The 27,229-nt window shown below is 49.9% G+C and overlaps 1 protein-coding gene across 4 annotated transcripts in view; it reads right to left on the bottom strand.

Moving 5' to 3' along the window:
• ITFG2 (integrin alpha FG-GAP repeat containing 2) overlaps positions 1 to 23,746 on the bottom strand; it is a 41,794-nt gene extending 18,048 nt beyond the window's left edge. The window contains exons 1-12 of one of the 4 annotated variants that reach the window (XM_073314019.2): positions 23,519 to 23,746; positions 19,742 to 19,837; positions 19,200 to 19,241; positions 16,964 to 17,141; positions 16,447 to 16,586; positions 15,674 to 15,822; positions 13,755 to 13,849; positions 8,854 to 8,907; positions 4,462 to 4,553; positions 2,844 to 2,961; positions 1,942 to 2,115; positions 1,632 to 1,775 (exon numbers count right to left, since the gene is read on the bottom strand). In XM_073314019.2, coding sequence (XP_073170120.1) covers positions 1,632 to 1,775; positions 1,942 to 2,115; positions 2,844 to 2,961; positions 4,462 to 4,553; positions 8,854 to 8,907; positions 13,755 to 13,849; positions 15,674 to 15,822; positions 16,447 to 16,586; positions 16,964 to 17,141; positions 19,200 to 19,241; positions 19,742 to 19,837; positions 23,519 to 23,686 — 1,450 coding nt within the window. In that variant the 5' untranslated portion in view covers positions 23,687 to 23,746. Of the gene's footprint in view, positions 1 to 1,631; positions 1,776 to 1,941; positions 2,116 to 2,843; positions 2,962 to 4,461; positions 4,554 to 8,853; positions 8,908 to 13,754; positions 13,850 to 15,673; positions 15,823 to 16,446; positions 16,587 to 16,963; positions 17,161 to 19,199; positions 19,242 to 19,741; positions 19,838 to 23,518 lie in introns of all 4 variants that reach the window. The other 3 variants (XM_078849079.1, XM_078849084.1, XM_078849082.1) reach the window with 3 other exon arrangements.
• Between the last annotated feature and the right edge of the window lie 3,483 nt (positions 23,747 to 27,229).

Genomic DNA, 27,229 nt, shown 5'->3' with positions numbered 1-27,229 from the left:
AAAACACTTTGAGGTCTATGGACAGAACGTACTCATAGGAGCTAAGGTTTATTGTCTAATAATCAGATGCTCCACACCGCACCCCCACCCAAGTCTGTCTGTTCCAACCCTAGGCTTCTACCCCAGCAGGTAGGCATTTCCACTCTCCTGAAATGAGTGGGGAATTCAGTCTCCCTGCTGAGGTACTCAAGGGTGTTCTTCAGAACATGGCACAGCAGGAACCCAACAGCTTGTGGGATCCTTACATGTTATCATTTCCTGAGGGCTATCATTGAATTAATTATATTTGCTCTGAGTCAGATCCAAATCTCTCTGTGGTGGGGCGTGGGAGGAAAGCTCCATCCATTATGCATGTTAAATAAAACATTGCATGGATGAGAGATGATAATGGATGCAGAGCAGCAGGTTTGCCTGCTGGTCTCGTCTTAATGAGTTGAGACTGGCGCAGGACGGAAGGAGGCAAAGCAGTTAGAGATGTACAAGGGCTGGAGAGAGCAGAGCAGCGCCTGCAGAAGTTGCAGTGCCACCTTTCCCCATGTGCAGTGCTGGACCTGGAGTGGCATGCCCCCAAGCTTTGCCGTGGCAGAAAGTGGAGAGCCTGCTCCTCCTAGCTATTACACATGTGCAGGGCTGGAAAGCAAAACGATGCTCTTTCTAGCTGTCCCAGGGGGCCAGTGGTGGAAGGCTGAGTAGTACTATTGCAGCTGCTAAAGATGTGCAAGGCGCAGTGGCTGGTTGCAAGGCTGGTCATCCTCAGAGAACAAAGAATGGATTTGATTTATTGTCCAGTTCTTGACTGCTCTGTATAAACAGTCATCCCAGGGATGAGCTTGGCCCACAGTCTTTATGTGACCAACCAGAATGAGGGTTCAACTTTCTCCTGATTGCATTCCTAGCAGTTTGGGTTCCTTTTGCCAGCACTGTTGCTGGAGCTGCCTAGTTTTCCTCAGGCATCAGCCGCACACCTCCCTGTTATTAGTACCATGGGAAACAAATCAGCTGTGCGTGTGAATGGAAGCTGCTGCTGTGAGAGGAGGCCTAGGATCAAGGGGAGTGTCAGAACTGAAGCAGGGGTAATGCTGCAGGTCTATTTAGTGATTCAGGCATATGGACATGTGATAAAAAATCCAGAACAATCAAAAAGCCCTCTCTACCCCCAGCGAATCCCCCATTCATAAGCTGCTAGGAACTCAGGGGATCAGCTCCACAGGGACTGCACAAATAACGTACCAAGACTAGACTCAAGTTTGCTGCTCTCTGTTTTCCCTTCACAAGCACAACTCTTTGACCAGCAGAGAACATGGCTGCTGAGAGTTTAATTCTAATGGTGGCACCCCAGAGAACAGAAGGAACTGGACCCTCATTGCTTCAACTAAAGGGGCAACGAACTCACCACCCCTCAATGATAAAACCAGCATCCGAGCGCTCACCTTACCTCAGCCCTGACCTGAAGGCTAATTCTAACACAGTGGCTTGTCTGCTGCTGCTAGCTTGCTGGAAGCCTAGACTGACAAGGAGGGAAGGATCTCATTGATCCCGGATACAGACTGAGCTTGGTGCAACATGAATGACTGACTGTAGCCAACACCTAAAGAAGGGTCACTACTGTGAGAAGAGGTGCTATTACGTACACAAGTCTTGGGCACTGGTAGGGTGACTGGAGGAGTCTGCTCCAGCAGGGCCCCGATGTTGGCAAGGGCTGTTCTGTGGCTGCTTTTCTGGGAAGTACAGGGTCTTGTGAATCAGATCTTTGACAGCTGAGACATCATCTCCCTCTGTGAGTGAGGCAGAGAAAGAGCAGTATTACCACCAGTGAGAAGCGTTTTAGCCCCAGTAAGGTACCTAGGAGCCCCAGCTATTACCACCACGTACAGATCCTCCCATTATCCCATCGTCCCATCCCCCTTCTCGCTGCACGTCTGTAGACTGTGCAATGCTCACCCACGCCCAGCTGCTGCAGAAGGTCCCTGTATTCTGGGTTGGTCTCTAGTATCTTCAGCAGGTTGGTGGATTCCATTCTCTCCAGCTGCACATCCCAGTAGATGTAGATCTTCTGGTTGAAACTGACGTAAACCAGGCAGGGGCTGTTGTGGCCTCCTTTGCATGCATAGAGGCCTGGGAAAAGCCAGGGAGGGAGCCACCAGCAGTTAGTGAAGAGCAGAGGAAATGAAGAGGTAACTTGGGCAGACAAGTAAGGGGGAGGCCATGGGAGATCAGAAGGCACAGGATGGGGTAAGGCAAACACAATGGAGTAGCCTAACTCTCTCCTCTGTGCCCAACTGTGCTACTGATCTAAGATGGGGTAGAAAGTCTCTGGCTACCAGCTAGTGCAGTGGTGAGCTGCACTGCACTGAGAGACATGGACTCTGGTGTGCAGAATTTCCCTGATGGACCCTTAGTCACATGGTGGCAGGAGGAGGCTGGCTGTGCAGCAAGTGCCTGAGCAATTCAGCTGTGGGCAGACGTGCCTTTTGGGGGAGAACAGAGAAAACCAATGAAAAAACCCTAATGGGACAGGGCCTCACCAGTAGACTGCAGGGGCACAGCACCCATGGGGGGTCAGCAAGAGGTAAAAGTGGCACAGGGCGGCAGGAAACCTGTGCTTCTTCAGGGATGGATCTCCTAGCATCCCTCCCTCTCACCAGGCCTCTTCCCCGGAGCAATATGAAGAAGAGATCAGCTGGGCTCCCCACACAGTCACCCACCCAGCAGGGCAGGATACAGAATCAAGGGGCTTCTGCCTCTCCCAGCGCAGCAGTGACATAGTTCATGGAGCGCAGTCAGCAGCTCAGGTCACAGCCAGGCCTGCGCGTCTCAGATGCAGGCGCCAGCAGGCCACTCACCGGCACAGAACGCGCTAACATTCTCGTCCACTTGGAATCTGGCCACAGTCCGATTGTGGTCGATGATGTACGTCTGGCCATCCCAGGCGCAGGCAACCACCTCCTCGTGCCCGTTGCCCTGCCGGAGTCGGACAGGTAGGGGGAGTGGGGAGAGCTTTGATTAGCACAAGCGTCAGCCATCTAGAGAGATACACAGGAATCCCAGCAACCCACAGCAAGCAGCATCCATTCCTCCCCTCTGATATAACCTGTGTTTAATGCAGCATCCCAGCACACAGCTGGATAGCCTCCTGATAAGGGATACCGATAATCTGTTCTTAGGGAAAAGGCATCTGGGCTCTCCTGGCACCAGTGGCCTCTCTAGGTTCAGTCTACCCTACAATATAAACTATAGATGGCACCAGTCACTTCCTCCCCCGTCCTGTGTGCTCTCAACCCCTCATTCTCCCCACCGCAATCCTTGACAAGCATCCTGACCCCCTACTAGTGACTGCTTCCTCCTCCTTCCCCCACAAGAGCTTCAAACACTTCCCAGCTGCCTTATTCGCCTACAAGCATCTCAGTCTGAACCTCCTGCTGTGGAGGAAGAGTCAGGCTTTTGAGGGTTTCCAAAGAACAGGAACATAGGAATTACTATACTGCATCAGACCCAAGATCCATCTAGCCCAGTGTCCCGACTCTAACAATAGCTAGCACCAGGTGCTGCAGGAGAAGGTGCAAGAATGCTGGAGGAAACCTGCCCCATACAGGTCTTATTCTGGTGTCTAACACTTTAAGCCCTGAGGCACAAGGTTTAATATTCCTTCCAAATGTGTGGCATCATTAATTATAACTCTGGATGCTCTTGAGAGCCACATAAATGTCCAATTGCTTTTGGAATTCTGTTAAGTTCTTGGCTTGAACAACTTCATGTGCCAGTGAGTTCCACCGTCTAATTACTCATGGTGTGAAAAAAGTGCTTCCTTTTCTCAGTTTGGAATTTCCCATATTTTAATTTAATAGAATGTCCCCCCTGTTGTGTTATGAGACAGACACAACAGATCTACGTTCTCTAGGCCATTCATTATTTTACATACTTTCAGCATGTCCCCTCTTATCTGCCAAGGTAACAATCTCAATCTTTTAAACCTGTCTTCACAGGAGAGTTTCCCCAGGCCCTTGATTGCTCTCATCACCTTTCTCTGAACCCCCTCTAGTTCTGCACCCTCCTCCTGGAGATGGGGTGAAAAGTATTGCACACAATATCCACAGCAGACTACACCACTGATTGATACACTGGCATTATAATATTATTCTCCATCCCATTCCTTATTCTGCCTAACAAGAAGGAGCAAAATCATTCAACTCAGAGAACAGGACAGGCAGCAAGGAAGGAAGAGGAAAGACTATACAGTGTAATACTGGGCCCTCTGGGTCAGAGCCCAGCTCCTTAGCTGAGTGACTACAGTGCATGTGGTACAGGCTCCATTTTCTTGGGCTTTCTATGTGAACATGGGACAATCCCAGGATGCCCTGCTCTCTCTTCTGTGCGGGAGGTGGCAAAGAGGCTTTTCAGTGTCTCCACCCCCAGTCACCCTCTCTCAGCTCTGGTCTTTGCTCTGTTCACATTTACACTCACGGTAACATCCAGTTTTTCCAGAGCAAAGAGCTGGTGATCGACCTGCACAGACCACAGCAGCTTATCCGCCCCCTCCATGAGCTTCAATGTTCCTGAAGGGGAGAAGGAGACGCTTAGACAACATCTAACCACATAAGAACATAAGAATGGTCATACTGGGTCAGATCAAAGGTCCATCCAGCCCAGTATCCTGTCTGCCGACAGTGGCCAATGCCAGGTGCCACAGATGGAGTGAACCTAACAGGTAATGATCAAGTGATCTCTCTCCTGCCATCCATCTTCACGCTCTGACAAACAGAGGCTAGGGACACCATTCTTTACCCATCCTGGCTAATAGCCATTAATGGACTTAACCTCCATGAATTTATCCAGTTCTCTTTTAAACCCTGTTACAGTTCTAGCCTCAAAACTTCCAAAGGGAAGGAGTTTCACAGGTTGACTTGCACTGTGTGAAGAAGAATTTCCTTTTATGTGTTTTAAACCTGCTGCCCACTAATTTCATTTGGTGGCCCCTAGTTCTTATATTATGGGAACAAGTAAATAACTTTTCCTTATTCGCTTTCTCCACACCACTCATGATTTTATATGCCGCTATCATATCCCCCCTTAGTCTCCTCTTTTCCAAGCTGAAAAGTCCTAGCCTCTTTAATCTCTCCTCATATGGGACTCATTCCAAACCCCTAATCATTTTAGTTGCCCTTTTCTGAACCTTTTCTAATGCCAATATATCTTTTTTGAGATGAGAAGACCACATCTGTACGCAGTATTCAAGATGTGGGCGTACCATGGATTTAGCGCCTTGGATCTGCAGGGAATGGGCGGGAGGGGGCAGTGAGGGGGCTGTGCTGCCAGGGGTACTTTTCAGTATTTGAATCAAACATGCTCTGACCCTGGGGAGGAGGACATTTGAATATGCCCAGGCCACCTCAAGAATTACAGGCTTACTCTGTTTATAGCTGAGCAGACTTCAGAGCAAAGCAAGGTGACGTGCCAACATCCCCTATCCCTATGATATGCAGCAGAGCCTAACCCTGTGAGAATATCACTGGGAACCGTAGTGTCCCCCAGCAACGTGCTGGGCCCCATCCAGAGGCTTCCATCTGCAAATTCCCAGGGACAGGCAGCCCTGTAGGGCAGGCTATGGTTGACACACAAAGTGCTGTCTCTCATCTCCGGAAACGATGATGACCCATTAGCTTGTCAGCAGTAGCTGGAGATTCAGAGGAAAAATGGCAGCAGCTCTGATAATTGGATTGAATTCTGAGACAGCTGGGAAATGGACTGAAATGCTTTCTCAGAATAAGATACAGACACACAATGAGCCCTAACATCTCAAATCAGACACTGCTTATGCCAGAGGTTCTCCAGCTGTGACCCATGGATCCCTGGGGATCTGGGGAGCTCTAGCTGGGGACTGCAGAGAGCTGGCTGATCACATGGAGCTGCCTCTCCTTTATGTTCCCAGCTGCCAAATTACATTAAGAGAAGCTAAAACACACTTGATACTTTCCTAACATTTCTCTCCCATGTCAGCAATTGCTGTAGCTGGCACAGGGATGTTGCTAGGAGATTGTGACTCACAGAGGAGGTGTGTCTGTGAGACAAAGCACGGAATAAACACTAATTAATTCTCACAACACCCTGTGGAGTCAGTAAGTATCATTAGCCCCACTTTACAGAGGGGGACACTGAGTCTGAGGGAGGTTAAGGGAGTTGCCCAAGGCCACACAAGTCAGTAGTAAAGCCAGGATTAGAACTCAGGACCATAGCATAGTCAGCACGTCTCTTCCATGACTGCTGGGCTCGGCCAGGATTTAGGGAGACCCTGCACAGTGACTTTAGCTCCCAGACTGGTGAACTGCCTAAAGAGCCAGCGAGAATCACAGGATCCTGTCTGTATCCAAAAGCTTCAATACAGAATCCCCTCCCTTTCTATTTATCACACCTGAATCCTGTCTCTTCTTTATCACAGGGGACATGACAAGGGAAACCTGGCTCCCAGGCCCATGCTCAGTCCACTACACACCACTGCCTCTGCCACGACTTCATTTACCTTGCTGCTTTTGGCAGCAACCCAACCACTGCAAAGAGTGTCAGGAACATGCCTCCCTGCTCTTTTCCAGAGGCTTTCAGAGATGGCATTATTTGTATGGCATTTCAGCTTAGTGCGCAAATGGACTTGGAAGTATGCCAATGTAGTAGAAGAGAGCCTAAAATATAAGCCCGTGTATGAGAGGCCTGGTATGAGGCCTGAGCTAAAGTAGCGGGCAAGCTTTGCTGATATAAAGCAAAGTTAGCAGAAGTCAGGCTGTCAGCAAATGACAGGCGCTGCCTGCTTGCAAGCTCACATAACCTGGCCAGAACAGGGCGGCTATTGCAAAAACATTCCTAAACAGTGCTAGGCACAGAGTGCTCATGAAACGCAGTCCAAAAAAGTGGTACCAGAACATCCCAATATCAATGATGGTACAAAAACATTCCCCAAAAATAACAGGAACACATTGACCCCTCCTAAATATAAGGTCAGGATAACAGTGTAATAAATAGAAATGTATAAGGTGATGGTTGGTAACTGGCTACGTCAGAGGGTATCAACTAACTATGTTAAAGGGGCAATATGTAACTTGTTTATACGGATATATAAAATGGTGTCTCAAAAGGAGTGTCTTTGGCCAGCCTAGGGGGCAGTGGAAAGTCCCGCCACTGACTGAGCTGCGTCCATTGTCATGGGCATACGTGTTTTAGTATCCTCATAGAGTCTGCCAGGTACTATTACTTTGCTTCGTCGACAATAAACCTGGCTGGGTGCCTTCGTACCTTAATGGATCTTGTGGTCATTGAGCAGTTCGCTTGAGATCTGCTGCGCCAGCTGTCTGTGCAGGGCTGGGACAGCACACAGGGAAAACACACACATGCAGCCGAACATCTAACAACATTGGTGATCCTGACCATTAAATTCTGTTAATGTTGGCGTCTCACACAGGGAGTGTTAGAGCAGTGGATTGGGAGTCAGGGGATATCTGGGTTCTTAGTCTCACCTCTCCTAAGAACCTGCTGTTTGATTTTAGGCAAGTCACCTGCCCTCTCCAGAGCGCAGTTTGTCTATTTGTGAAGTGGATTTAATACTTCCCTCCCTCGGCAGCTTTGCGTGGCTTCAGCAATTAATCTTTATAAGGTGCTTTGAAACCCATGGACGCAAGGTGCCCACTAGCGAAGTGCAGACGACTGCTAGGAATAATTCATTGAGAAAAAACATTTCCGTTTCCCTGTAGAGAACAAACCCCTGGAGCAAGGCCTTGATTCAGCAAGAAACTGGAGCACATGCCTAGCTTCAATGGGACTGCTCACGTGCTTAGAGTTGGCCTTGTGCTCACACACCTGGCTGAATCAGAGCTTGGCTCTCTGGTGATGCCTCTTCTCTCAGCTCCTGTGGGCACAAGAGCAAAGGCCTGTGCAGGGAGGGGTGGGGACCTTTAGCCCTCTCCCCATAACATACTCACATGAAAGCATGTATTTGAGATGAGGACAAGGAATAATGCCAGCGCAACAGCCTCGACGGCCAAATCCTCCTGCATGTCTCGAAGGCAGTGCTACTCAGACCTCAGTGGTTCACGAGCCAAAGTAGTGATCAATATTACCCAAAACAGCCAGAGTAGTGTGAATTCATTGTATCACTTACTATAGGACTTTTCATATTTGAACAGTATGACGGGGAAATATTTAGCGTATATTATTCTCACAGCAAATAAGTCAATAACTTTGCGCAAGTTGATAACTTAATTGGTTAATAACATCATAAAAGCATCCTGATTGGTTAATAATTAAATCATACAGGAGACACATGAGCCACTTGCGGCTCCCGAGGCTCAGTCTGAATATCACTGCTCTAAGGGTACTTCAGAGGCCTGATTCCATCCCATCCCAAATCCAGTAGCACTGAGCCTCCGGTGTGCCCTTAGAACTACCCCCATGCTTCTGCTCTGGAGTGGTAACAGGCCTCAGCCAGTGCTGCCCAGAGGATTCAGGGGGGCTGGGGCAAAGCAATTTCCAGGGCCCCTTCCACAAAAAAAAGCTAGTTTTACTGCCCCAAGCGGCGAAGGAAAATAAAAAAAGAAAAACCCAAAAAAGAAGAGGGCAGGAGGACCAGCTGCCGAATTGCCACAGAAGACTGAAGCAGAGCAATTGAGCTGCTGCTGAAGTGCCCCCAACGAGGAAGAGAGGGACTGAAAGATCTGCCGCCAAATTGCCGCCGAAATTGCCCCCGCCGTCTGCGGGGCTCAGGGCCCGGGGCAAATTGCCCTACTTTACCCCCCGGGCAGCCCTGGCCTCTGCTACACCCTGGCAATCCCTTCTTTCCTCTTCCCTTGATCCAAGGGCAGCAGTGGGGCTTACCGTCCAGAGTGCAGAGGGCAAAGAGGCCCGAGCCAGCATCCGCTTTAGTGCAGCCTGCAGACACAGAACAGAAGCACATGTCATTCATGCCGCTGTCTAGCCCAGATCTCAGCAGCAACATTTGGCTGTAGCCTCCCTAATCTCTCACCGTCGGCCCACCATCCCGATCGCCTTCTCCCCCTCTATATGGAGCACCAGGGCTGTGGTCAGGCAGGGTGTGACAAGCTAGAGGAATCTGCTTCCCCTGCTCTCCTGGAGGGATGGGTCACTGTGGTACAATCTCCTCTGACTCTTTGGAGGGGGAGGACCAGCTGAAAACACCACAGAGGGTGAAGGGGAAAGGAAGGGGTTCAGTGAATCTACCCTCCCAAGCTGAGGGTCCTTGTTGCAGTTTCTGGCCTTTTGCATCCCCCCTTTCTGATTCCTCTCCCTGGGCTTGGCCAGTATTTTGATCTGCTATTACACACAGTCCTGCCCACTCCTAGCCACTGATCACAAGGCCCAGAGAAGCCTGGATTGGCATCTCTTCTCCCCCTACCCCCCCCCCCCGCCAAGGAGGGAGACCTTCCCTCCTGGCCTGTCTCCCTCTCAAGGGCTCTGTGACAGCGGCAGTTTCAAGAGGAACCTTTAACATGGTCCACCCCCTTCAGCTGGAGTTGCTACCCAAAGCCCACAGAGGGGAGGCTGAGGGTGGTCAGCGCCCAAAGAGCCCCGCTTGACTGTCTCCCCACTTCTCCCCAGAATTGTGACTTAACAACTTGAGCTGGAGATTGCCCCTTAGTTAAAGGGCCTGCATCAAGCTAACAACAGTGAGTCTGACTCTGCTCTCACTGACGTTGTGTAAATAAGGACTATTGAATGTTGCTCCACAATACCATCGCCAACCCACACATGTGGCAGACTTTGGACAGAGACTGGGAGGTGGAATAGCACTGGTGTTGCAGGAGGGCCTGAAGGTATCTAGCCTGAGATGTTAGGAGACATTTCTGCCCAGCCTTCAAACTTTGCATAATGGTTATTTACCACACTTTCACCATCTTGTTACTATCCTATTTTCTTTATCTCTTTCCTTCCCTTGTAGGGCATCCCTGGCTATTACAAAGCAATGAATTTTAAACAGCTAGTTTACATGTAAGTGGGAGTGGGACTGGCTGGTTTTGCTCACTGATCCTAGGATTCCCCATGTAATGTGAGCTGCAGCTACAGGTCCATGGGTGCCTGTGGTTTAATCGCCTCTTTTACACTCCCTTGTTTCTCCAGAAATGCACAAGTGCAGGCAGCAGCTCCGCTGGGGAGCAGGAGAGGCCTTGCAAATATACGTCCCCTCCCCCCTGTCCTTGCCCTTGAATGCAGCCTGGTGCTGCGGCTGGGGGCATGTGGGGAAGGCCACAAGGTGGAACAGGATCAGCTGGCTGTATGGGAAAGTGAGCACAAAGCACTCCCAAAGGCAAACGTTGAGCAAATCTGCAGAGGAACGCTGTCTCTCCGGAAAAGCTCTCAGTCCCACGCCACTGCCAAGTTCCCCCCAAGTCTGCAGTAGGGCAACACTCTGCAAAGCAGCCTTGCTCCCTCCTGACAAGCACTGGCTGGATGCTTGGGAGCCCCACTTTACCAGCTGATTGGCTGGTTGGACACAGCTACTCAGTGACTTTCACATACTGTGCCCATGTAACTGAGTGCCATGATACACAAAGGCAAACACAGCACCATTCCCATCGTCCGCAGGCTGGGCAATGCTTTTATTTTTAAAAGGCAATGCCAGGAGGGTGGCATGAAAGGGGCATATGTCTCTCCAGGGAATCTAACCATGGAGACTGGCACTGTTAAATACTGTAACTGAGTGGGGTCCCTTGGGATACATCTACTCAGCGAAAAAAGATCTGCAGGAGCAAGTCTCAGAGCCTGGATCAACGGACTCGGGCTTGCAGGGTTTGCACTACGGGGCTACAAATAGATGTGTAGATGTTCGGTCTCGGGATGGAGCCTGGCTCTGAAACCATCTATTTTTACGCCATAGCGTTAGCCCGAGTCAGCTGACCTGGGCTCTAAGCCGCGCTCCCGTGGGGTTTTTTTGCTATGTAGATGTTCCCTTGGAGACCAGCTCTGCTGTTGGGATCACACCAGCCACTTACACTATCTTTACCCAGCCACCCAGCTGGAGAGGAAGTGCGGGGCAGTTTGCTAAGGATGCCCATTTTGACTCAGCCACTTTCCTTCTGCAGCTCACATCTTGTCTTACAGATCCAACCGGTGTAACTGCTAAGCCACCTACTGTGCGCATGGGGAGAATCACCCTAGAAGGGTGCGCAATTGCCTAGTGATTGAGGTTTAACACCCACTTTACAGAGAAGCCGCTACTGACACAAGGAGCAACTTTGGTGCACCCAGCTCTCTGCTTCTAGACAGCGTTGCTTTGTGGTTCTCCCAGCCTGGCACAACGCTGTTTTGTCTGGGTGTCTAGTACTTATATCCAAAAACCAAGTTGTCATTGAAAAGACAGTGACAGGATAAGCAGGGTCCAGTTGACTGGGGGACTGCACAGATTACATGCTGATATGTAGCTTCCCGAGAGCCAGCCAGTGCTGATATGTAGCTCCCCCTTCTCTCAGCCACCAGGTAACTATGCAGGAACACAACTTCACTGTGGGAGACTGGGACACTGAACTGCAGCACCTTTGCTGGCCAGCCTGGGGGCAGGGGGGTGTTAGCTAACTACACACACCCCAGCAGGGAGACAAGACTCTCTTTTGGGTAACAGCTCATGTCAAATAAGCAACATTCTCATGTACAGTCACATCAGGGTTTGTAAAGTGATACTGAAAGCCAGGTAGGGCTGGACGCCGAGATGTGTACTGACAGAAACCACTTCCTGAAGCCCCTTTACAAAATGTAGGTCCTTAGCCCCTAGCAGTTGGCACTGCTCTGACACCAGGGATCCTTGTCTCCCCTTGTTCTGCACGTCTCCCTTTGCCAGCAGGCTCCACCAATCAGTACAAGGTCCGGGGCTTTGCATGCAGTGAAATAACTGATTTCACGTCCTGGTGCTCCCAGTACTTGGAGCAGTGTTTGAGATGCTGAAAACGTGACAGGCCGAAGGGGAGCCCTGCGTGCTGAGATCAGGGAGGATTTGATGCTGAGGATGCAGGCACCCCTCACTGCTCCAGCTCCGCAAAGCACCCCACACCTTCCTCAGACAGCATGGTTGGGGTTAACCCTCTCCCTCCCGCACAGGGCAAGCGCAGCAGTAGAGAAAAAGAGAATGTGACTTGCCCTGACAATTCATGCCTCCTTGAGCACGGCCCCCATGAAGGAGGGAGTCTACAGCAGCTCTGCTAGGCTGGAGTCTAGGAGAGGGAGCCAAGGACCAACCCACAGAGCACGCAGGAAGGTGCGTGCAGCTAGAGGAGAGCCGGTGGCTGTGTGTGAGGGATGGTTACACAGAAGGGGGTAAGAGGAGCCTGCAGCTGTCCAGAGGTTGGACACGGTGGCTACACAGACCAAAATGGGAGGTGCAACTGCGCAAGGACTGGAGCATGGACACTGCCCAGGATGGGACTGGGGCTGCGCAGGGTAAGGGAAAAGTGGGCTACAGTTGGGCAGAGGTGTAGGACAGGGGCTGCTAGGAGGGAATGTGTGCGGCAGAATGAGGGTGGCAGATGAACAGACTCAGTGGACAGGATTGAAGCTGCTGACGTGAAGGCACGAGGGTGGCACAGGCTGAGCAGCAGGGAGCACGAGCGACAGCTGCACAAAAGCAGGGATCAAGGACGATGTTAGCATGGGAGTAAGCTATACTGGGTGGGAGATGGGAGCGGCTCCAGTGGAGGAAGCTGCAAAGGGCAGGGCATGGGGGCTACAGAAGAGTCTAATGCAGGGGTGGGCAAACTTTTTGCCCCAAGGGCCACATCTGGGAATAGAAATTGTACGGCGGGCCACAAATGCTCACAAAATTGGGGTTGCGGTTCGGGAGGGGGTGAGGGCTCTGGATGGGGATGTGAGCTCTGGGGTGGGACAAGAAATGAGGAGTTCAGGGTGCAGGAGGGGGCTCCAGGCTGGGGAGTGGGGTGCAGGGGGGGCTGAGGGCTCTGGCTGGGGGTGTGGGCTCTAGGGTGGGGCTGTGAATTAGGAGTTTGGGGTGTAGGCGGGTGTGCCGGGCTGGGATCGAGGGGTTCAGAGGGCAAGAGGGGGATCAGGGCTGGGGCAGGGGGTTCAGGCGTGGGGAGGGGCTCAGGGGTGCAGGCTCCAAGCGGTACTTACCTCAGGCGGCTCCTGGAAGCAGTGGCATGTCCCTTCTCTGGCTCCTATGAGGAGATGCAGCCAGGTGGCTCTGCACACTGCCCTGTTCACAGGCACCACCCCTGTAGCTCCCATTGGCTGTGGTTCCTGGCTAATGGGAGCTGCGGGGGTGGCACTTGGGGCAGGGGCAGCATGCAGAGTGGAGCCCCCTGGCTGCCCCTATGCGTAGGAGCCAAAGCGGGGCCATGCCGCCGCTTCTAGGAGCCACGTGGAATGGCCTCCAACCCTGCTCCCCATCTGGAGCGCCGAAGCAGAGCAAGCCCCAGACCCCGCTCCCCAGTGGGAGCTCAAGGACCAGATTAAAACAGCTGGCGGGTCGGATCCAGCCCACGGCCATAGTTTGCCCACCCCTGGTCTAATGCAAACTGTTCAGCTATCGTAACGTCCTGGGGCCAGTCTGTAATTTGGGAGCTGGCTAGTGTGGACCAGGCTTCCCTCCAATTTTGTGGCCACCTGCTAGGTATTCACTTCCAGGAATCTGATTTGCTCCTGGATTTATTTATTTAGTTATGTGACATCCCCATCCTCTAACAGAATCCAACAGAATCAATAGCTGGAAGTCTATGGTCTCAGCCCTGTGCACTGCTGCAGGCTCTGCCTCTTACCTCGGCCAATGCTGCCAATTAGATGAGTGGAAACGTTCTTGTTATGAATCCTGCCAGACGTCTGGTGAAGGATAACATCCCGAACTGGGGCCTCCCTAGAAAGAAGGGAGAGATAAGAGGGGAAAGGGTTAGGGATTCCAGCCAGAGAGAATCCCGGAGCGGCTCCCTAGTCACTGACCTTGAATCCCAGGGCAGGAATTTTTACACACACTGATTTCTGGAGACTGCCTCCTGTCCCAGCAGGGCAGATGGGCAGGGGAGATCAGTCCATTGAGGGGATGTTTCAGTCACTAAGAAAGCACAGGGTTTTCAACTACCTGACTGTATTTATTTGCTGATAAATACCTGGGAAGGGCCTATGTGACAAATCTGAGTGCATACGTGCATCATGGGGAGGGAAGGAATTAACTAAGAGCCTTTCTGAACCACTCACAGTTATATTGGACAAACTGGAGAGAGTTCAGCGGAAGGCAATGAAAATGATTAGGGGGCTGGGGTACATGACTTACGAGGAGAGGCTGACGGAACTAGGGTTATTTAGTCTGCAGAAGAAAAGAGTGAGGGGGGATTTGATAGCAGCCTTCAACTACCTGAAGGGGGGTTCCAAAGAGGATGGAGCTCGGCTGTTCTCAGTGGTGGCAGATGACAGAACCAGGAGCAATGGTCTCAAGTTGCAGTGGGGGAGGTCTAGGTTGGATATTAGGAAAGCACTGGAACGGGTTACCTCGGGAGGTGGCGGAATCTCCATCCTTAGAAGTTTTTAAGGCCCGTCTTGACAAAGCCCTGGCTGGGATGATTTAGTTGGGGATTGGTCCTGCTTTGAGCAGGGGGTGGGACTAGATGACCTCCTGAGGTCTCTTCCAACCCTAATCTTCTATGATTCTATGATATTGGCGGAAAAAATTAGACACCTGAGAAGGTGCTGAGAGACAGCAGAAAAGCCAAGGGAATACCAGTTTTCAGACAAGGAAAGGAAAGATCCTGAGAGTCACCCTCGCTATAGAGTCAGAGAGTTTAAGGCCAGAAGAGACCACCAGTTCATCTCGTCTGACCTCTTGTGTATCCCGGGTCACCAACACCACCCAGCATCTGCACTCTAAACCTAACAATCGAAATGAGGCCAAAGTCTTTCAGCCGTCAGGAGACTAGACTATTGTGTGCCACTGGCAGGGACTAGGCCTGAGGCCCAGAACAGCAGAGAAATGATTATATTATAAGGCGGCCTTTTATTCACTTGGGAAATTGGCTAGGTAGGACACAAGAAGGTTCTGGAGGGAACAAGCCTGCCCTGGTCCCAAGGAGACAGACTGGATGAACGAATGGGGCTTTTCTGTTTAACTCCCAGGATTCAATTTATAAAGCTTCCTTTTGACACCTCTGGGAGCATGGACAACAACAATAAAAACCACAAGAGAAAAGTCCCACCTTGGGGCTGTAGATTCAGAGGGCTGACTGGGCTTCCTACTGGCTCCCCCTCCCACTGATCAGGCCCCCAATGAGCCTCCCTCCCCTTATCTTGGCATTCACTTGGCTTCCATCCACTTCCGTCAACTCAGCACCCAAGCTTCCCCAACTACTTTTGGATCTTGCAAGCCATTTCCTCCACACCCCAGTGGAACCTCCTTGCCCGGCACGCAAACGCATGATGCAGGGAGCAGAGCCAGAGCGTTCAGTCCATAGCAGAGCAAAGCAGGGAGCACTCAAGCACCAGGGTTTTGGGGGTGAAGATAGATGGGCTTACAGCACGTGGATGCTCCCAGAACAGGGGTAGGAGTAGGAGGGCAGGCAGTGAAGGAGGATGCAAAGTAAAGGGGGCAGATGGAGTGTAATCATCAATCAGAATGTGGTGCAACCATGCCTCCTTGTGGCAGGTCTGTAAAACTGCACCTCTGTCTGTCCCATTGGATCCTAACGCCCACCTGCTGGTTGCAGAGCTGTCTCCTCCCTCTGCTAGGGGCTGCTGGTCCGGCTTCCAGGTGCAGAGCAGGATAGCGTACCCACAGCCCGGCTGGGACACCATCATCTCGGGGGCACCATCAGGGCCCGGGTTCACAGAGAGGCTGTCCACCTGCACCAGCCCAGGAACAGTAAGCAGGATTGTGAGTGGAAGGACTGTACACTTCCCAAAGGGAGGGAGAGAGGGAGAGAGTGTGTGTGTTTGCGTGAGTGTGAGAGAGAGAGTGTGTCCCCAATCACCCCCAAGGCAACAGGCTCTCTGGAAAAGCAGGTTTCTGCCAGAAAGTCGACAGGCATTGAACTGAGTTCAACAAAGGAGATGACATGTCCAGTCCCATGTTGGGAGACACAATCCTTTTTCCCCAAAAGAGAATGGAAACACTATAGTGGGTTGCCAGTTTTGGTTGGCTGTATTCCTGGAGGTTTCATCACATGACATAATCTTTAATTAAAGACTCCAGGACAATCCTGGAGGGTTGGCAACCTTAGATTCAGGGAGAGCAGAGCAAGGTTAAAGCAGCTGACTGGACACCCAATCACCTGCACTTGTCAGCTGCCCTGCACACACCGCACAAACCCTGGGGGGGAAATTCACTCCTGACGCACCCATTGCTGATCTTTTGTTCAGAAGACTGGGGCTTGGCTCCTCTTCCTTTGGAGGGCTCTGCTCTTTGGGAGACCTAGCTCCTGAAGTCCATACTCAACATACCTCCATCTAGGGCACCCTGCTTCCTACCTGCCCCTCCAGCAGCCACTTCTTCAGCAGCACCAGCTGGCCGGTGATGTGGTCGGAGCTCTCAGACAGGTCCTCCCAGCGGAAGGCTCGCACCACACGGTCCGTGTAACCCACCACCAGCTCGAACTTCCCATCTCCATCTGCAGGGGACACAGGGAGACAACAATGGCTTCCATCAAGGCATCACAGTCCCACTGCCTGCAGGCACACTTAGCACAGAGTCACACAAGCGTCCGCTGTACCATGATCCCAAAGATCCTTCGGGCTCAGATACCACAGTGAAGGGCACCTTAGAAAAATCTCAGACCTCCTAGCTCCCCAACAGCTCATGAACTGCAGCACCCCAAAAGCCCCAAGATCTTCTCTCCTCTCTTCTAGGGCTAAGATGGGTTGGGTTCCTGCTTCCCTCATGTCCTGGTACATGCACTGCCCTGCTGAGCCCCTTGCACCTGTTCTACTCTTACCATCGCCATGTGCTTGAGCTCCTGCTCTGCCCCCTTCTATCCCACATACTCACCAATGTCGTTGATCAGCATGACCTTGGTGTTGGCAGGAATGTGCTGCTTGAACACCGGCTTCTGCTCATCTGCCAGTGGGGGTTCATGGTGGCCAGACGCATCTGGATGCTTTGAGGGTGGAGGAGTCAGGTCAAACAGATGAAACCAGCCCTCGGCACTCACGGCAACCACCAGATTCTGAGAGGAGAGGGGAGTCCTTGAATCAATAGAAGAGGTGGTGAGATTGCCTGCAACAGTCCCCCATGGGGGCAAGGGCAGGGCCATCAAGATGAACTGTGACTACACTGCGAGCTCTGTCTGCAGGGCCAATTGTTAGTGTTTGGCTAGGTGTGGTCAGTGCAGGGCTACTGCGCCAGAGCCAGCTCGCACTCACAGAGAGATGTCTGGAAAGAACAGAGCAGTGCAGCAGAGCCAAAGCATCCAACCGTCTTGGTCACCTTTGCCAGACCAAGGGCTTGCCTGCACTTGAAACGCTAGAGCAGTGGCACCGCTAGAGTGGTGGATCATATTACAGAAGTTCTGTATTAAAATCACAAATGAGTTTGATTCCCCATAGTTTAAATTCCAGGGTATTACTAATTAAGAGGTCTCTTGGTTTTTGGTACTGTTTCGCTCCCTCTCTGTGTGAAACTTGCAAGTTGCTAATTGCGTTAGTACATTCTAAGACAGAGTCTGTTCTCGAAGCAATTCACAGAGAGAGACTCAAAGCAATACTCTGTAACAACCCAGCATCCCCGCCCTTTTGTTGTATTAACAATTGTGATTAAAATAGAGAGAGAGGATGTATGTGGAAGGATCCTTGGTGTGGATAATAACCGAATGATCAGGGAGGTGCCAGCCTAAGAATCCAGTGTCCATCGGCTGAAGAAGGCGTCAAGTGGAAATAACCAAAGGATCCCCGGACAGCAGACTAGAATCCACCCAACAGCCTCAAGAATGGGAGAACCAAAGAACAAGATAACATCTAGCAGCACGGAGCCGTCAGGAATGTGCTCTCTGCTGATTGATTCAGCAACAGCATGATGAAGCAATTCCCATAGACTGGCATAGGAAGAAATTCCTATAAAAACAGACTCTAAAAAGTGAGAACTTTGGGGTCTGATTCTGCAAACCAACTTCCAGGAGCATCAGATGAGCAACTGACAAGGCCCTGCTCCCTCCTCATGTCCAGGCCACCTGGCCAGTGGCTTGGCATGAGCAACTCTAAGGCTGGTAACTATGATAACAACTTTGCAGAACCTGTGTGTGTGTTTGTATGAATGAATGTGTGAATAAATATGAGATTGAATGGAATGTTATAGCTATGATTAACTGCTTACTATGATTCTTTCTGTATTCACAATAAATGTGGTATTTTGTCTTTTTCCCTTCAATAAGATCTTGCTGGTTTTTATTTTATTGGTATAACAAGAGCATCTAGTGTATGCTACCTAAGCTGGCAGGAGGGCTTCTCCCATTGGTGTAGGTAATCTACCTCCCCAAGATTTAGGTCAACTTAACAACATCGCTCAGGGGGTTGAATTTTTCACACCCGTAAGCAACACAGCTGGGTCGACCTAACTTTTTAGTGCAGACCAGGCCTAAGTCTTCAACTGTCACAGTCCCTTCCTATTCATCACACTCACATAGTGTGACACTCTCTCTCTCTAGTGTATAATGGTTCATGAGGCTGCTATAGCACTTAAGCCATAGAACGTGAGTTTAGATGATGGGATCCAGAGGTCCAGGTTTAATTCTCCCAGATAATGGCCCAGCAAGAGCTGTCTTATTACACGGACTGGAGTCTGCAATGGCGCTTGGGCTGCTCTGCATCTCAGTCTTTGCAAGGGCCAGTTTAAGTGCACACAAGTGAATGGCAGGCAGGCAACAGCTGCACCACAGGGCCCAGCACAGTCAAGTAGTACACATGAGGATCGGGTGGGACACTCCAGGGTCAAACATGCCCATACAGGTTAGATGCACTAGTCATTGGCAGGTCACTTCCCTAGTAAGGTGTTGGTTTGCTTACTCATCAGGCCGGTCTGTGGCTCATACAGGACATTAATTGAGGGACAATGTTTAAACCAGTAGCAGTGCTAGCTCTCTCAGAACCCGGGAAGAGCTGTACGGCAAAAGAACCTGGGGGACTCTCCTCCCCACTTAAAACGTGCTGCAACCCCAAACAACTGCACATGTCAAAGGTCAATCTCCCTCCTCCAGTGTGAGTATTGCTGCGGGGGAGCCAAATGCCCTCACCTTTCCTCTATTGCACACGTCCCCAACGCCAACGCAGGTGAGCTGCAAGAAAAGAGAGGGACTTCAGAAACCAAGAAGGAGCAAAGAAAACATACATCAATACTTTGGGCTAAGCCTGCACTAGTGATCCTTCAGCCCTCAGGATCGTCCTCAAAGTCAGCATCCCTCTGGCTGAGGACCTGTCTAACCTCACTCCTTCAGGCAAAGGAGTGAGGCCAGGCCCAATGGCAGAACCTGGCCTTCCCACGCAGAGCTTGGGGGCAAAACCCTCTGCACACGGGGGAAAGGATGAGGATGGAGGAGGGAACAAGAACTTTCTCTTGAGTGGCTGTTCAGCACTTTGGACAGTACTGCTTGCCCAGAGTGTGAGAGCCCAGGATTGGGGCGGGGAGCAGGGTCTCTGATGCAATTGTGCAGGGCCTCAGGACCAGCCCTGATGCCTTCTTCTCTGAAGGCTTTCCATTCCCACATGGCATTCCAGGCAAACAAACAGCACAGGCTCCAAAGAACGCAGAGGAGTGGCAAACTCTGCCCCAACAGACCATTCCTTGGCAGGAGCGCACGGCCCAGGGCTTGCTATCGTCATTCTTGTACACGCAGAGTTTCCCGTTGGTGTTCCCCACCACTAGCTCGTTCAGCTGGAGAAAAGGGAAGAATGTTAATGATGGGAAATTCACACCCACCCTCATCATCCCCAGGAGGGAAAAAGAAACCAGAATTCAGATGTAAAGCTGCAAAACAGGAAGCAGAAAATGGAAAAGAAGAGAGAAAAGGGGAGATCAGAGATAACAGGAGAAGGAGGGAAGAGCAGCAGCAGTAGAGACATAAGATAAAAGACAACATTCTATTCCAACGGATAGTGTAGTGGTTAAGGGGGTTCCCTGGAGCCCCTTATTCAAATTCAACTATCAGGGAAGATTTCCCTGTCCCTCCCTGGACATTGTTAAATCAGCCCTGTCATAAATATAAAGGGAAGGGTAACAACCTTTATGTATGCAGTAATATAAAATCCCTCTTGGCCAGAGGTGCAGAATCCCCTTACCTGTAAGGGGTTAATCAGTTCAATTAACCTAGTTGGCACCTGACCAGAAGGACCAATGGGGAAAGAAGATACTTTCAAATCTGGGGGGGAGGGGAAGGGGGGAGCTTTGTTTTTGTGCTCTGTGTGTGTTCTCTTGGGAGACAAAGAGAGAGACCAAGCAAGTAATCCAGCTCCTACTGAATGATACATCTAAATTACAGGAATAGTAAGTAATAGCAAGGAAATGTGTTAGAGTATCTTTTGTTTTAGCTTGTGAATTTTCCCTATGCTTAGAGGGCAGTTTATCCCTGTTTTTCGTAACTTTAAAGTTTTGCCTAGAGGGGAATCCTCTGTGTTTTGAATCTGATTACCCTGTAAAATACCTTCCATCCTGATTTTACAGAGGTGCTTCTTTTACTTTTTTTCTTTATAATAAAGGTCTGGTTTTTTTTTTAAAGAATCTGATTGGTTTTAGAGTCCTAAAAACCCAGAGATTTGGTCTGTGCTCACCTGTACCAACTGGTGAGGATATTATTCTCAAGCCTCCCCAGGAAAGGGGGTGAAGGGGCTTCAGGGGAATACTCTGGGGAACAGGAACTCCAGGTGGTTCTTTTCCTTGAATCTTTGTCTAACTCACTTGGTGGTGGCAGCGAATACCGTCCAAGGACAATAAGGGATTTGTGCCTTGGGGGAGTTTTAACTTAAGCTGGTAGAAATAAGTTTAGGGGGTCTTTCATGCTGGTCCTCACATCGGTACCCCAGAGTTCAGAGTGGGGAGGGAACCCTGACAAGCCCCATCAGAGATTACATCCTTGGAGCTGTTAAAAATGCTTTATAAAACATTTGTCCAGTGTATTGGAGTGGGACTCAGAAGAGCGGGATTCTACAACTGATGTACTGTGTGACCTTGTGCAAGTCACTTTGTTGCTTTGTGCCTCAGTTTCCCCTCCCGCTCTCTGTTTAGAGTGTAAGCTCTTTGAGACAGGAACTGTCTCTTTCTCATGTACAACACTCAGCACCAAGGAGCTCTGATCTCAGTTGGGGCCTATCAGCACTACTGTAATATAAACAAATAATACTTATGCCTTTGGAATGGACTAGAATACACCAAGTGGCAGGGATTTCAAAAATATCTCCTGGGGCTGGCCATTCCCTACAAGCTCTCCTGGCCCCGTCCAGTTATGTGTATTGCATTATGCTAGGAATTTGCTCAGTATAATTTCCACGAGCAAAATATAACTATTGCTTAGAAAGGGTGTGACGGTGCCCCCCATAAGGTTTTATGAAAATATACTTATGAATGTATATATGACATAACTAGAATGAGTTTTATGCTACATATGCCATGTAACATATCTCTGTAAAGGTTATGATCTACTGAATCTATTAATCCTATTTGTATGCATGTATCATTTTTGTATTCGAAGTTATGAATTTTGCCTGTGTACTTGTTTGATTCTGAGTAGGTTTTAGTGAAGCAGTTGGTCAGCTTCCTGAGAAAAGACTATTCTCAGTAAGTGTCCAGTCAAGAAGCCCTTAAGCCAACAATGAACTTGGAGACGCCAATCCACATCTGGGCTTTCCCAGGAATGTGGCTTGGCTGGTAAGGAACTCAGTCACGCATGGACATGTGACTTGCCCAGGTGACTCCAAAACTCCATTTTGCATAGGAGAGAGGAGGGGGTCTCTACCCACAAGATAAAGTCTATTTAAACCCCTGGGAGACCCCTCCATTTTGTCTTCAGCTGGCTAGAGAGAGAGCCTCTCCACCCCCAAGGATACCTGAAAGAAACTGGAACAAAGGACAGTAACTACAGGGGGTGTGAGTGATTGCTGGACCCAGACTAGAAGGAGACTAGTCTGTAAAAGAGAGCTTACTGGAACTGGTGAGGTTTTATCTGTATTCAGTTTGATTAGACATATACTTGTGTGTTTTATTTTATTTTGCTTGGTAATTCACTTTGTTCTGTCTGTTATTACTTGGAACCACTTAAATCCTACTTTCTGTATTTAATAAAATCACTTTTTACTTATTAATTAACCCAGAGTATGTATTAATACCTGGAGGGGGGGCAAATAGCTGTGCATACCTCTCTATCAGTGTTATAGAGGGAAAACAATTTATGAGTTTACCCTGTATAAGCTTTATACAGGGTAAAACAGATGTATTTGGGGTTTGGACCCCATTGGGAGTTGGGCACCTGAGTGTTAAAGGCAAGAACACTTCTCAAATTGCTTTCAGTTAAGCCTACAGCTGTTAGGGGATTTGGTTCAGACCTGGGTCTGGGTTTGCAGCAGGCTAGCGGGTCTGGCTCAAACCAGGCAGGGCACTGAAGTCCTAAGCTGACAGGACAGGAAAACAGGAGCAGATGTAGTCTTGGCACATCAGGTGGCACTCCCAAGGGGGTTTCTGTGATCCAACCCGTCACAGAGGGCGGTGACCATTAGTTGCCAAATGAAGCCACTGCCTTCTATAGTTTTGATTAGAACAGATAGTTTGTGTTTAAGTAGGGAAACAAATTACATGTTCACGATGACCTGTGTTGCTAAGTGGATAAGCTCCTGCATTTTGTACGAAGTGAGTGTTTTCAGGGTCAGTGGCTTTGTTCCTGAATAGGAGTTGTAATAATCAAGGCTGGTGGTCACAAATTTCACTCAGGGAGCCTCATGGTGGCAGCTGACCAAAGTACCCCACTGCAGTAGGGTTTGTTTGCTCCATATTAGATGAGAGGAACAGGAGTGTTTGAACGGCGTTCCTGTGACCAGACCAAGGGTTTGCACTGCTGCGGTCTGACCCCGGTCAAACTGGGGCGGCACAGGATTTGTGTTGAGGCTGCCACCTCGTACTCCAGAACTCGTCTCTAACCCTTAAAGGTGTGGAAATAATGGTCCAAATGTGAACTGTGTAAACCAGTGCAGCCCCACTCATGCCAAGAGGGTGTCAGCTCTCACAGTCAGCAGGTGCCAGGGGGAGGGCAGTGCAGAGAGGGTGCCAGGGGGAAGCCAGCACCAAGCACCCAGGGGAAGGCAGCGCAAGGAGGGCGCCGGGGGAGGGCAGCAGAGGGAAGGCAGCACCGAGCAGCGCAGCGCAGGGAGGGTGCCCAGCGCAGGGCAGCACCAGGGGGCGCACCACGCGGCCCCCGCGGGCAGAACCCCTTATGCAAATACCGAGCCAGACCCCGCCCACTCCTCCGACCGATTCCCACAGCTGTTCGCGCGCTCGCCCGACCCTCCCGCGCATGCGCCCTGTACATCACCCTCTCCGCCTTAGACTCCAAGCCCCGACGCCTCTGGGTACCGTATCGTTATCGGCGTCTCCCAGGCATATGGCGTGGGGGAAGAGGCTCCCGCTGAACTCGAGCGCCACCCGCTGCACATAACTGACCGACCGCATCTCCCCGGCGACCATAGAGATGGTCTCTCTCTCTCTCTTGGGCGGGCCGACGCTCCGGCTCTCTATGACCATGGGGGTGCTACGGAGGCTCCACGGGCTCAAAAAGCGCACCGAGGGTGGGGGAGAAAGCGAGGCGTAATCACGTGACGGGCCGGTCCCTGAAAGACTCGGTTCCAGCCTGTGGTCGGGCGGGGGCAGCAGAGCCGGGCTCTTGGAGTCCCGCAGCCAGGGGAGGGCGGGGGCCGAGCTGTCCTCCCTTCCCCCCCGCCCCCAGGCCAAGGGGTGGGGGTCACCTCTCCAGCCCCACCTGCCCTTTGCGCGCAGGGGTGGGGCCTACAGCCTGAGCCTGGCTGTCACAGGGGTCTGCGTAAAGCCCCAGCGCCTGGAGTCAGGAGATCCAGGGCAGCTCCCGGCTCTCCCTGGAAAACCAGTGCTGGCTGTGGAGAGGAGCTTGACGCCTCACCATTGGTGGTGCAGAAGCCAGGGTGCAGCGACCCCACTAGCTGTTAAGGTTTAAAAAATCTCATGATTTGAGAGCCAGTCTCAGCTTGTGGGGGCTCGACTCGTAAGTTTTGAAGAGCAGGGCTTAGTGATACCAGGGTTTAGGGACTCGCTGAGGACATCAACAATGCAGGGGAAGGGGGGATGAGAAGGGAAGAGCCTAGCTCAAACTCTCAGATCCCAGGCTGAATCTGACAGGCTCGCAGTTAAAAATACGTCTCTTGTTACTTGTAAACTGAGCACATTGGCTCTGGAGTCACCGAGACCCACAAATCATGGAGCCCCGTGATGCCATTTTTGACACTTGTCGGCGCCCAGCTTCAGTTCAATATAAAGATGAGACCCTGGTGACTCCAGCTTCTGGCATGTAGTGCTCCATAAGGCTACTCACAGAAAGCATTATATGTTGGAACACTGGACTAGAAAGCAGGAAATTAAAATTCCCAGCTCTCTAATTTGCGGCATGACCAGGGGCAAATCACAAGTCTCATCCCCAACTATAAAATGGGACGGATACTTACATTCCTTTTTAAAGCACATTGAGGTCTACCATTAAGATGCTTATGAGCTGTGCTGCAGTCACTACAGTGCAGATGACTGAAATCTCCATCTGCATTGTCCTGTGGTGGAAGCAACTTCTCTGAGCAGGTGTAGTGGTACAAACGAAAAGCAATATACAAGTGCTATTATAAAAGATGGTAGAACTCTGTTCCTGTTTTGGGCTATGGATCCTGTGTAAAACTTCTCATGCTGAATTTGTTACATAATCAGCTCTGTGGAGGTGCATGCAGGTCCAGAAACTCTGAGTCTAATCCAGGCAGTGTTCATATTTTACAGGTGGGGAAACAAACCCTGAGGCCCAAGACCATTGACTGGCTGGATGGCCTTGACCTGTCTCCCCACCTTTAAATTGACGATACCTATAGGTGTCTTTGGTGAGGAAGGCGAATGACATACAACCAGAAATTCTCTTTTCTGAGCTGTCTTTATGCTTGTGGCACATCACACAAGGCCAACAGAGCAATTCTTCCCTCAAACCACTCATTCAACCATTAAATGTGTCAATATTCAAAACCTTCCAAGGGGTAGGGACACTGTGGGCCCAGTTCTCTTACTCCCACTGCTGCAAGCAAGGAGGAGTTAGCGTCACTGAAGTCAATGGAATTACAGAATAGTAAGTGGGAGGAGAAGACTGTCATATATCTCCAATGGGCACCAGGCAGCAAAGAGGGTGCTCTTCTGATGGACTATGCAAACTCTGTTCTTAAAAACAAAAAATAATAAAAAAAAAATCCCTCTTCAGTATCTTCATTTTCTGGTTTTATTCTTCCTGACATCTTGTGGCTGTCTCAGGAAAACAGAATACATCTTAACCGGAACAGACACTATAAGACCCAATTATTTTTTCCATCAGAGCAGGGATGTTTGTTCTGGTTTCTTAGCCAAATTCCAACTCCCATTATATTCTACTTCCTTGAAATTCCCCCTCATAACTTCAGTTGGGAGACTGTTCTTCATAGCTTGTCCTAAACTGTCATATAGTGTTTCTAACGTTCCACTCAAGAGGCGGCTGCACTGCAGTACAAAAGGAAATGGGTCTTGTGCACATACAGTCTGATTCTTCTCCGATTTACACTAGAGTAAATCAGGAGTAATTACATTTAAATCAGTGGTGTTACAGGGTATAAGTGAGATCAGAATCAGGCCCGACGTCTGTAAAGTGGGTCCAATTCAGGAGGAAAGGCAGTTACAGTAGAACCTTAGAGTTACGAACACCAGAATTACGAACTGACCAGTCAACACCACACCTCATTTGGAACCGGAAGTATGCAATCAAACAGCAGAGACCAAAATAAATAAATACTGTACAGCACTGTGTTAAATGTAAACGACTAAAAAAATAAAGGAAACGTTTAACATTTTATTTTGACAAGGTACAGAAACTTTCTGTGCTTGTTTCATTTAAATTAAGATGATTAAAGCAGCATTTTTCTTCTGCATAGTAAAGTTTCAAAGCTGTAATAAATCAATGTTCAGTTGTAAACTTTTGAAGGAACAACATTTTGTTCAGTTATGAACATTTCAGTTACAAACATCCTCTATTCCAAAGGTGTTCGTAACTCTGACATTCTACTGTACATGCATTTCAATAAAAGTCATAATGTATATATTGGTTTAACTGAGTGTGTGAGATTTTTTTCCTTTCCTCATTGAAATTCATCCTGGGCTGTTCCTTTCTCCACCTCATTCTACTCCTCCCCCTCTCACCCTTTCTCCAATGCAAGGACAAAGGGGCATTTATACCTACCTTCTCCCCTCAAGGCAAAGATCCCCATCCTGTATCTAAATGAAGGATGTCTGCTCCAATATTCTGTCCTGCCTAAGTGGACATTCCACTTAAGACATCCAATTTGTGGTTTTGCAAGAACTCTGCCCTCAGAGTGAACCCGCCTACTCCTCTCCCCCTACTGTGTAGCTACAAAAGGAAAGTGCTTCCCCTTGGTTTCACTCAGGGTAGCAGGACAACCAACAGCAGATAAATTTAGAACCGTGCTACATTCCATGCCTGCAGCCAGGAAGCACACTTCACAGTTGGGAGGGGGGTACTACACATAAGGGCTTCCCTGTGGAGCAGTTAACAGGAGTCATTTTGCTACTTTCTTCTCAACAGCTTATGCTTAAGATTTAAAAATCCTGCATATTTCTAATGGTCTAACTTTAACCACTGCTGCTGTCCCTTTAAAACCTATGCATCAGTGAAGGGTATTTATGCAGGCCCAGCTAGGTGCTTCAGAAACTGAGTTTGTTGACAATGCTCCCATGAATAGAGATGCCATGTGCAGAAGCTGAGGGTACTGCTTTCAAACCGGACTCCCAGTATTTCTAGATACAGTGAGAAATGCATTTCTTCCCCTTGCAATTAGTGGCTGGAGAGAGCAAATCTTTTATAATAGTGAATGTAGTGAACACTGTATAATACAGGCATTCATTAAAACTACCATGGCTAAGATGCAGCTGCATGACTGGGAAGGCTTGGTATAGTTTGGGGACGCTGGGAGAATCAAGTTCTTTCGTAGAGCTGTGCACATCCTGCTTAAAAACACAAATTTGACC

The sequence above is a fragment of the Lepidochelys kempii genome, chromosome 1, assembly GCF_965140285.1.
Source record: "Lepidochelys kempii isolate rLepKem1 chromosome 1, rLepKem1.hap1, whole genome shotgun sequence".
Taxonomy (NCBI): Eukaryota; Metazoa; Chordata; order Testudines; family Cheloniidae; genus Lepidochelys; species Lepidochelys kempii.
The sequence above is the reverse complement of the archived record's forward strand: the minus strand, read 5'-3'. Positions and strand labels throughout refer to the sequence as shown.